Source organism: Salvia miltiorrhiza, chromosome 8 (genome assembly GCF_028751815.1).
Source record: "Salvia miltiorrhiza cultivar Shanhuang (shh) chromosome 8, IMPLAD_Smil_shh, whole genome shotgun sequence".
Classification (NCBI taxonomy): domain Eukaryota; kingdom Viridiplantae; phylum Streptophyta; class Magnoliopsida; order Lamiales; family Lamiaceae; genus Salvia; species Salvia miltiorrhiza.
The window spans coordinates 1,363,364-1,375,424 of NC_080394.1; the positions used below are offsets into that span (position 1 = coordinate 1,363,364).

General features: G+C 36.0%; 1 protein-coding gene across 1 annotated transcript; it reads right to left on the reverse strand.

Annotated features, from left to right (window-relative positions):
* Positions 1-4,148: 4,148 nt before the first annotated feature.
* On the reverse strand, positions 4,149-7,436 carry LOC130997026 (putative disease resistance protein RGA3). The gene has a single exon (XM_057922305.1). The coding sequence runs from the start codon at positions 7,434-7,436 to the stop codon at positions 4,149-4,151; it is 3,288 nt and encodes a 1,095-aa protein (XP_057778288.1).
* Between the last annotated feature and the right edge of the window lie 4,625 nt (positions 7,437-12,061).

Sequence of the window (12,061 nt, forward strand, 5' to 3'; positions counted from 1 at the left end):
AAGCTGGGTTAATCAATCAAAATCGAATCTTTAATTTGGCAGGTATCCAGACGCCAAAATCAGAAGAGTTATGATGGTGATATGGAAAGTCAACAGTCAATATCGATTTTACCCCTTCGTCCATTTGAGTGTGAATTAGTTGGCATAATCAATAGAATTATACAATGAATCTTAAATTAAATCACAGCCGTATAATCCACTCAAATCTACCGTCATTAAAGGTTCTTAATATATATGCTAAGGGTGATAATCATCTCCTCCGCAGCACCAAGCTGCCTTAGAAATTTGGATGAGAGAGAGGCCTTCTCTATTCTTGGGTTGGGCTTGTCAAGTTTGATTCAGGTAAAGAGAGAAATTGGGCCTCTATTAGGAGTGCAATGTATATTGAAATAGAGTTGGGCCAAAATTGGATTGGGCAAGTTAAATTGATATATTGGAATTTACTTTGCATAATTGATAAGATACATGCCCGAGCGTTTACACTATTATAATTATTTGCAGTTACCGCGTGAGTTTAGTGAATGAAATAAAAGCCAGTAATATTCTATTTGGACCCACTAGATTAACATTTTTAACTAATACCATTGCTCGAAAAGATGCGGCCTAAAAACACCCTCTACTTCCCTTAATATTTAATCCCATCGTGGTGGATCAATACATAGAAATTTTAATGGGCTTGAATCATAAAGGCCCATCTCAACTCAGTTTCCACATAAGCCCAACAAGCTAATTCATGCTTTGAAGAATAGGTTGAAGCCAACCCCATGCTCTGATCCAGCGTTATGGGCCGCCACAGGTCGTCTGCGGTTGTATGGGTCGTCGTGGAGGAGTTTCTCGACACCGTGGTGGCAGGGGAGGGGCCGAGGGCGATGTCGAGGGCGTGGACGACGTTTTGCACGTCGCATCAGATGGGGAGCTGCAGAATGGGGGTGGATGAAGAGGAAGGTGCAGTTGATGAGAATGGGGAGAGTTGGGAGGCAAAGGGGCTATTTGTGTGTGATGCGATTGTGCTGCCGGGAGCTGTTGGTGTTAATCCAATGATCACCATTCAATCAACGGCGTATTGTTTGTCTAATAAGATTGCTCAAACATTGAAGATGGAGAAGATGTGAATCTTCATCCTTTTCTTTATCAACACATGCTTCATGATTCAACCATGTTTCTTTCTTTAACACTTCACCATGAAAACATATATATTGATTCAACTTCCACAGCTGCTGAATCCTCTGTTTCTCTATCTTCATCTTCAACAATGCTGTCTGAATTTTTGTCATCATCCTTCTCCTCAGACTGAACAACTACATTGTCGTCGTTCTTCCCCACGAGCAAGCTCGTTAGCGCCTCTGAATTTAGATTATTATAAAGATATTTCACTTGAATTCGAATTAAAAATCACTCTCCTATCATAATTTATTTGTAAAACAGAATTTATTCAACCAAGCCCAACATGAGATGAGATTAACAAACATTGCATCTCTCAAGCTTTTTCGTTTCATTTTTGTTTTGTTTTGTTTTGCTTTCCTAATTCGCATTTGCAACCTTGGAGCTAGTAAACACTACAACCTTTTATAATTAGGTAAATTAAAATTAACATAAAATAGGAAATGGCAAGTGAGCTAAATGATTTGATCTCCTTTGCATAAACTTGGTTGTGAATTCTTACCACTTTTGTGTGTATGGGCATAAATAGTGATGTGAATCCTTAGTTTTGACACAACTGTTTCTATAGATATAGAAGTGATCTACTCAAAATAATTCCTTATAATGATCAATGAAGTTTGAGTCTTTGAGAATCATATCAATTGTGAAACAAATTGGTATCGAAACATGCATTTTCTTCAACCCTAGACATAATAATCCTATCAATTAAAGTTCAAACAAAGAATATATAGGGAATTACAAAAAAAATTACGTAAAGAGGTTGAGCAAGTCATGATGGAGAAAATGGATACTCACTTCCTTCTTCACTAGATCGCTTCCTTCACCTCCTAATTCTTTGGAGGCACCTCAAACACAACTGTTTGCTTCTTTCACTTTATTCTGTATCAATACGAAAAAGAATTATTTAATGGTAAAAAAGATAAGATGATAAGTCGCTGTAAAAATATAGTAAACAAACTCAAAATAATTTATCTCCTATTGTTTAAGCAACAAACTAAGGGATGAGATCAATTGTCCCACAATTTTATATATGTAACTATGTCTCATACTTATTTATTAATTAAGTTGTTTAAATTAATTAATTAGACTCTTAATTGGGTTTAATTAATTATTTAAACATGATTGCATAATGACATTAATATTATTTTGTATATGTATTGAGTGTAATTACTTAACTATGTGTTTTAAAGCATGAAAAGAATATGCATTATACATTGAGTAAAATGAAGACTATCAATAGAATCACCCATGATCTAAAAAGTAGCTAGATAATGGGCTTTAATCATGAAGGCCCATCTCAACTCAGTTTTGAGATAATCCTAACAGAGTTAACAGAGTTCACACAACAACAATTCTATTCCTTCAATCTTCCAATATTTCCAATATTTCCTTCTTTATGCATGCTATGCTCCAACATGATTTGATGGAGCACGTTTGGACACGTTTCGAACCTCTAGGACCAGAATAGTTATTTTATGAATTATTTTTATTTAATTAAGTTTTATGTATTTTTTTATGTAATTTTTAGGATTTTAAAATTAATTTTAAATAGTAATATCGTTTTTCAAGTTGTTTTCAGCACTAATATAACCTTAACCTTATTATTTCCATTCTCATACCAGTAACACTAGGTCCAAATTTCATCGAAAAATACCAACGCACAATCCAAACCACTCAGATTAATACCAAAACATATTCTCAGTCATTTCTCAACCAAAACGACCTTCCATTTACTCAATCCCTTTAACGAAGCAAACAAATTTCCAAAACCATACTTTTTCACATATAACACCAAAATACCTATTTAATTGATAAATTGATTCATTTCCTAATCAAATAAAAAGAAAACAACGTCGTAATCAAACTCTTTCCCCAATACATAACAACGTATTATATTAAGGATTTTCACGCTCACCAATAGTTAACCGCGGCTTAGAAAAACTGCTCTGCTTAGAAAATTCAAATCGTAGTTTTATTACTACCTTCGTCTACGCAAATTGAAAGTCTTATTACTACTTTCGTCCGTTTATAAAGACAAGAAAAAACATGCAATTGATAAAGTAAAACCAAATATCCTGTCCTGCCAGTTAGAACTTACTTGTAAGATTCTAATGGTGATGCAAATTGAAACTTTGTTTTAATGTTATATGATATGCTCAACATTCTTTCATTGGTGTGCCTTTTTTCCTTTTCCCTTGTTGGTGGGATTGGGTTCAACTTCCACAGCTGCTGAATCCTCTGTTTCACTATCTTCCTTCAACATTGTTGTCTGAATTTTTGTCATAGAATGGGAAATGGCGAGTGAGTCTTTGAGAATCATATCAATTGTGAAACAAATTGGTATCCAAACATGCATCTTCTTCAACCCTCGATATAATAATCCTATCAACTAAAGTTTCAAACAAAGAATTTATATGGAATTACAAAAAAAATTATGAAAAGAGGTTGAGCAAGTCATAATGAAGATGAAGAAAATGGATACTCACTTATTCCTTCTTCACTAGATCGATTGCTTCAGCTCATGAAACGCAAATGTGTTCTTCATTCACTTTCCTCAGAAACAACTGTACCCTCAAAATCAATTGTATCAACACAAAAAAGAATTAATGGAAAAAAAAAAAAGCTAAGATGATGAGTTGCTGTAAAAATATAGTAAACAAACTCAAAATAATTAATCTCTTATTGCAAGTTTAAGCATATTGAGATGAGTGGGAGCACCAAACTAAAGGATGAGATCCAACGTCCCACAATTTTATGTATGTCACTATATTACGTTCTTATATCTATTATTTTAATACTATGAATTATTCTTAATATAATTATATACCCTAATTAGATGAAATGAATCATAATTAATAATCACGAAATTAAAGTAAAGCATTCAAAGTTGAAATTAGAGAAACTAATAATAGCAATTGAATTAGAAACTTCATAGAATAAGATAATAGATATTGCTACGCTACTTCAATTTATAATAATACTCACATTCACCGGAGGCCGGAGCCATCAATTTGGATGTAGATTCTAGGGATATGGGAAAGCTTGGGCCATTCAGAATCAGCTGCCTCTCTTTTAATCACTAATTTTGGGCAATACCAAATAATTAGTGTGTTTAATGTTGTGAGGCGTTGCATTGCATCCATAGATGGTAGACACCTTAGACTTTTGCAGTTATGTAAATTCAACTGCTTTAGAGATGAGAGGTTCCCTAACCATTCAGGTAACTCTTCGATTCCAAAATCCTTTAACTCTAACCAAGTAAGAGTAGTGAGATGTTGAATTGATTCAGGCAGGCATTCCCAACTTTCCATCCCCTTCAGAGATAACTTATCAAGTGAGTGGCAGCATCCTTGCAATATGCCATCCACAGTCTCCAAACTTAACTTAGGAACGCCTCCAATATACAATTTTGTTAGACGAGGGAATATAGGGAGGGATGTGATTGTGAAGCTTCTTCCTTGTGATTCTTCTTCTCCCCACCTATCTGATATTTCTCTCAAATTCGGGCAGTCCACTATATACAACTCCGAGAGAGTCTCGTTGTTACTCAATAACCAATCAGCTGGCAGACATTCCACACCGATCTCTCTAATTATCAATTCTTCAAGGCATGACGAGACATGACTTGGAACACTCCTCAATTGCTCGCACTCCCTAATTCTCAAATATCGGAGGCGAGGAAATAACTTCACTTCACTTCCATCCGAAATTTCTATTTCTGCCCACTCTGCCAGCTTATGCATGCGATACAATTCTAACCTCTCAAGAGCTGGAAAAACAATGCGTGTGTCCTTGTTCACCATTCCGTAGAATGATGAATTTATACACTTCAAATTCCTCCATCCTCTCAACTCAAGGGACTTGAGATTGGGCAACTGCCCCAACATTGGGATCTCTTCACATTCTCTGCAGTGAAAGAGATATAACGACATTAAGTTGTTAAGTAGCACCCAAGAGCCTTGAGGCGCATCTCGAACTGACATCTTCTCAGTCCATAATGGAAACCTACTGCCTTTGAATCCCCAAATCTTTAACTCCCTCAGATCTGAGTGAGGTTGAAGGCCTTCCAATACATCCTCATCATTTGTTCCACCTTCTCTATATCGATCCCAATTCAAATGCAGCTCCAATATTTTAGACTTTTTGAATAAATTGGCTTTCCCAGCCTCTTCCTTGTCATGAACCCTTTCCAGATTCCGAATCTCTAACTCTCCTTTAAGATTATTCAAACTTCCGAGCTCTTCAATCTTGCAGCCATTCTCGTCGCCTACTGGAAAGTACTTTAGCGTTTGGAGAGAAGTTAATCCCCCAATTCCCATAGGCAACTCTACCCACTGATTAATATAAAGATGCCTCAAGTTAATCAAGTACTTAATCGTACATGGCAGTTTACTCACCTCATTTGAGCGTACTCCCCGCAAGTGTACTCTCAACGTCTGCAAGTGAAAGAATTCACCAATCCAATCCGGCAAATCTTTAATACTTGTCTTTGAAATGTCAAAATCTCTCAAATGTATCAACTTTTTAATTGAACTTGGCAGCTCTTTAACTTGATATCCAGACTCAAGACGTAAAACATGCAAACTTTCCAAGTCTGAGAAGTTGATATCAGAAATATCACCTTTGGATGTTATTAGTAACGTACGCAAAGATTTTGCAATTTCTTTTGGGATTTGACTCGATTCGTCTTCTTCGAGAGTCATGTATCGAACTCGGCTGCTACCACCTGTACTGTTAGAGGAACTTGAAACAGAACAAGCCAGATCGTGCACAAGATCGTGCATGCCACAACTTTCTACATTTCCGTCATCCTCTCTTTCTGAAACTTGCAGTAAAGAGTTGTGCAGAAGAACGCTGACAAATTTTTCGCCCACGGACTCCATGTCATCCCTTCCATCAGCTTGAAGAAAACCTTCTGCCATCCACATCTCAATCAGTTCCCTTTTCATGATTTTGGAGCCTTTAGGAAACATCGCACAGTATGTGAAGCACTTCTTAAGTGACGGCAAAGACAAATTATCGAAGCTCAGTCTCAATATTTCAGTGATATTATCTCCTCCTTCTTCGGGTGAAAGCCATTTCTCCTCGATTGAACGCCATTTTTCCTTAGATTGATTGCTCAGTATTCCCCCAACTACGTTGGCAGCTAATGGCAAACCTTGACATTTTCTTGCAATCTTTTTCCCAATAGTCTCAAATTCTGATGGAACGTTTCCTTCTCCAAAGGTTTTAACTTTGATTATTGACCAACAATTTTCCTCTGATAAGCCTTCCAACTCATGTGTATGAAGTGGACTCACAATTGAAGCAACCGTCTTTTTTCTCGTGGTAACAACAATGGCATTTCCCTTAGCACAACTAACTCCCAACAAGGAATCCATAAAATCTTTCCATTTCAAAATATCTTCATTCCATGCATCATCAAGTACAAGAAGATAAGTTATATCTTTCAAAGCTTCTTGAAGCTTTGAAAGAATATCCTGTCTATCCGCAATTTCAACTGGATAAGAAGTCAACTTATTGAGAATTTTCTTGAAAAGAATGATTGGATCAAAATTAGGAGAAACATGCACCCAAATACGCGATCCAAACCGACTCTTCATCTTTGCATGATTGAAGACTTTCCTAGTCAATGTCGTCTTCCCCAATCCCCCAATCCCGACAATGGCAAGGGTGGAAAGTGATTTTTCATCAGTTGTGATGCTATTTGTAAGCATCTCAACTATTTCCAACTCAACATCATCTCTTCCAATAAAAATTGGATCAAGAGTGAATGAATCAGTTTCCATAGTAGTAATAACCAAAGCAGGCGCATTGTCAAGCCTCCCTACGAGGCCAAGATCGGTGGCCTCTTTGTTAATGGACTCCAAATGCTCATTGATATCTTTGATTTTAAGAGCCATATTTCGAGAACGTGAAAGATTCTTGCAGCATGAGAAGCATGAGAGGCGTGAGAAGCATGATGGTATCTTTTCCTCCTCAGGCTCGGCGGGCTTGATCTGGTCAGAGAGAATATGATAGTTGAGTTCATCCAAAACATTGTCAGCATCGAAAGCCACGTCTTCAAGCTTCTTCAGCCACTCCTTCACAGCTAATTCGCTGGTGATGTCACGCGTCTCGGCATCCTTCAAGTATTTCTGGATGGTTTCGAGACTCTTAGTTAGCTTTTCTGCATTTTTGTGGAGATCTCGGATCTGAGAGATCTCTTTCTTGCCAAGGTCGATGACATTTTGAACTAGAACTTGAAGGACGGCGGCAGCAGCTTCCCCTTCCATTCTTTGTGCGGATAACTTAGAGATGGAGAGAAAGAGAGAAATTTAGTGAGAGAGATAGCAAAGCAGTAGATTTGGATGAGTGAGAGAGATAGCAGAAGAGTATACTGCCTTTCATTCTAGATAAGGTTTTTTTTTTTTCCATTTTTTTATACTTCAATCTTTGCCAAACTTTTTTAAAAACTTTGACTTTGACTAGTTAGCTCATGAAAGATTTGGTGGGTAGTATTAATATAAAAAATTGTTGAATATTTATAGTATTTAGTTAATATTTTAACAATGTGGTAAACGTATTAAAATATATAAATATGGTATCTTTGTAATGACAGAAAGCATAAAAATGGAATATTCTACTAAGTGAAATATAGAGTTGATTATTGGAGATGAAAAAGAAGAAACTCCATTTTACTTAATTCTAACTAAGAGCATCTCGAGTGGTAGGCGGTATAAGGTGGTCTCCACCTTGGCGCCTCCCTTTCTCCAGTGCATTGACGTTATAATAGGCGGTATAATCTTCATTTTCATTTAATCTCATTTTTACTTTTCTATTTTAATATTTAACATTTCATTAAAGTTAAAATTATACATCTATACTAATAGAAAAAGAGCCTAAGCATTCTATGGGACAACTTGTGGATTGCCTATTTTACCCCTCTCCATATTTTATATTATGTATATTTATAATGTATTTAATATTATATTAAGCACGTTCCTTTATGTTTATTGGAATTAATTATAAAAGAATCCTAATTCAACTCAAACATGGAAGTAGTGAAGGAAGTTTCCATTAGATTACTCCTAATATAATATTCTACTTAAATTTCTTCTTCATTCTTATCATATTCTATTAGATTACTCCTAATCTAACCTCATCGTCACTTCTTTTCCTCTTCAACATCTTGCTCTCTTTCGTGCTTCGCTCCCTCGGCGCTGCGCTCCGATCAGCAATTTCTTGCCTGGTCTACCAGCATCGTGCATTCGTAAGCAATAAGATTTTGTTGTTCTCCTCCCGTCTACACCAGCTCCGATCAGGTTCTCCTCACTCGCTGCTCTGAGCCTCCAGTCTACCTTGCTCTCTTTTGTGCTTCACCACCGCTCTTAGTCTTTCTCCGGTTGCCGCCTCCCCTCTTCGAAGGCCGTTTTAGGTTAGTTTTGATTCTCGCTCCGTCTCTTATAAATTATTGCAATGCTAATTAACGCCACTTTCCAATTTGTAAGCAGACATGTTTAGATACTTTAACCATATTACATTCCAATGCTCACAATCTTATGCATTATTATGTGAGTGATATCTCTGATCATTAAACATCAAATTTTCTATTAAAATGCAAAAAAAAAATCATGTCATTCGTAAAAAAAACTGAACGTTATTTTACTAATAAAAATTGAACGTGTTAATTTGTTTTTAACAATTAATCATTAATATTAATTTTAAAATGACTATACTAAGTTTAAATTTTTGAAGTGTTAGTCTTATTTTGGTGACCTGCAGCTAAAATAAAAGTAGAGATTGTTTGGAAGGAATCTATAAAAGTAGTTGGCGTTTTTACTAATTTATGCATTATTATGAGTATGTTTTAGTGTCACTATCAATTTAAATTTACTATGAATAGATCTGTGACTTTGCACTTGAAAGTTGAAACTACGACACATGTATCCAAAGGTTCCGAATGTTCAGTTATGTCCTCAAATTTTTGTTTTGGTCATTTTGGCTGATTTATAAGTTATATGCAATTTTTTGCAGAATGAAGGCATGTCTAAACTGTACCTGAACTAAATAAGGTTTAGCAATACAAAAATGTCATCTCAATATTTCTGAGCTTCAATTTTGTTCAAACGCAGAAGATAAAGAAAAACGCAACAGAGAAAGAAAATCAGAGGCGGATATGTTGTGGATTTCTATTACAATTCTAATTCTAATATTGTGGATTTCTATATATCACAAGTCTTTGATCTATTAAATTATTTTATTCTTATCCTAACCATATTTACAAAATATTTTGGGATTCAATAAATATAAGTTTGGGATAGACATCCGAACATCTATAGATTGATCCAACGGTTAACACAGCTTGGTGTAATCGAATATATTAAGATATTATTTTTGTTTTTATTTTTTAAAATATTGAGACATCATATTAGAATTTAAATGAGACAAAATAATTAAGAGTATTATATTTAATTTATTATTTCTGAGACAATTTGATCATTAATTTTATCACATATTTTTTTTACTTGTAATTTTATCACATAATTAATTATTGGTTAATTACATATAATTATACTTCTACTTCATTAGCAAGAACCACTGATTCTACTTCATTAGCAAGAACCATAACTGCAAGCGATATTATCTCCAATGAAGAACAAGGTATGTCTATTAATTTTTTATAAATTGATTGATGATTAAATTAGTTAAGTATCATATTTTATATTTTTATAATATTTGTAATTGATTTTACTAATTTGATAAATTGTAGTATTAAACTTTTGGATAATTTTATTCTTCTAAAGTTATATTATTCCAATCATGACATTATAATTCGCTATGAGTAGAGAACATTCTTTTCATTCCCACCCATTAATTAACTTTAGCATACTAATCATATAAACAATAATATAAATTGATTTTCAGAATTTCACAATTACAAATTGCAAATATTTATGCTCCACCTTAGCTTAAGGCTATTTACTTCTCTCATTATGCATATGTCTTAATAAAATCCCTACTTAATCATAATCTATAAATCCTACCTATGAATGAGTTGAATCGATAAAGTGTTGATTTGTATTTAGAGTGTTTAGGTGATAATGAATATATTTAATTATTTTTTTTAACATAAATTGAATTGAAAATCTTTTAGTTGTTAATTGGTTTGAGATTCTTTTATATAATTAAGCAATTGTTGAAATATATATTTATTTTGTATATTGTTGTATTTATTTCATTTCACTAATCACTATAATATACTCCCTCCGTCCGCCAAGATTATGTAACTTTCATGTACAATTTGTACATGAAAGTGACATAATCTTGGCGGACGGAGGGAGTAACTTTTTTTATTTTTATATTGTATTTTTCTATGTTTTTAGGTGTTAGAAGACAAAACGTTAAGAAGGTATCATGCCGAGAATATATTTGTTATAAGATACAGATTAGAAATCCAAGACAATCCATACTCTTAGGGCGTGTTTGATTTAGTGGTTAAGGGTAGTTTGTATAGCAAATTGGTAATTTTTTGGTGTTTGATATGTAATTTAAGGATAGCTGGAGGCCCGGACTTGGCGCATGGCCCGCGCCTAATTCACTGTTCAACTAAGGAAATGGGTGAGGGGGTGGGCTCCGGTTAGTGTAGCTGGAGTGGCAGGTTTATTTTTCTTTCCCAAAATTGCCCCAATTCATTTCTCTCTCTCTCCTCCTCGTTCTTCCTCCTCTCTCCGGAAGATCTTCTCTCTCGCTCTCGACCTCTCTCAGCAACATGAATCTCTCCTCATTCTCATCTTCCTCATGAAATTCAGCAAGCTCTCTCGCCGGCGAGGATCGCCGTCAACAGCCAACCCCTCATTTTCTCGTCTCCCTCCTTCTCTTCTCCCTCTCGTCCCTCCCCATTCTCTCTCTCTTCGCCGTCAACATGCAGCGCCGCCCGCTGCTGCCACCATTCTCCAGCCCCGACTCCACTACTTCCCCTATCCTGACCTTCAATTTGTTAGTCCTCCAGAATTCCCCAATTTCAGGAACCCTCATCCCTAAATTTCACGGCCGCTCTCTTCTCCGATGGGCTGCAGCTCGACGTGAATTCGTGTCGCCGTCGCTTTGTCACCGTACGATTAGCAGAGGTCTTTCGACCTCCACCGCCTGCACCTCTGTCTCTTCCAATCGCTGAACCGCCAGCAGTCAACAAGACCGCCACCACCTTCGCCATTCTCACCGTCAACAACCCCATCTTCCTCTTTATTCCAACCACGAATAGTGAGAGTCACCGCCACTCTTTCGGTCGGACAACAGTAGCTACCGCTTTCCCCTACTTTATACTCCTCCGAGCCCCGACTGAACTCACCAAAAACAACAACAATTGCTCCCAAAACTCTCTCACACACACAACAGCAAGGTTTGATAATTGAGAAATTGAGCGATGCATCGAGAAGGGGGGGAACGGACGAGAGGCGGCGTCAGTCGGACACAGCCGCGCCGGAGCCGTTCACAGTGATACACTGATAGGAAGAGTGAGGGAGAGAAAGAGAATCAGATAGTGAGGGAGAGAGAGAATTAGATGGGGTTTGTGAATTTCATATAATTAACAAGGATATAATAGTCATTACATATAAATAATTGGGTCTTTGCGTTGCTTATCAAACAATTGTTGAATTTATTGGTCCTCTATACTGTGGACTATCAAACACATGTCCACGCAACAAAGCAGGCCCAACTCTTGTTCCATTTGCTTGAGTTTATTAATCTGTACAAAACTTGAGCAACTTATCAAACATGGCCTTATTAGCTGGAAGATTATTATAGCAATATAGAGTGGATATGTACATAAAATTGGAGACAACAAGACTGGATTTTTTTCGTCAAAACCAATCAAGTATGAGAGCAGAATTGTACCAAGGAATTGTGGATAGTGTCT

What these genes read in the sequence shown, in the direction of transcription:
- LOC130997026 (XM_057922305.1), bottom strand. Translation starts at nt 7,436, where the DNA reads ATGGAAGGGGAAGCTGCTGCCGCCGTCCTTCAAGTTCTAGTTCAAAAT.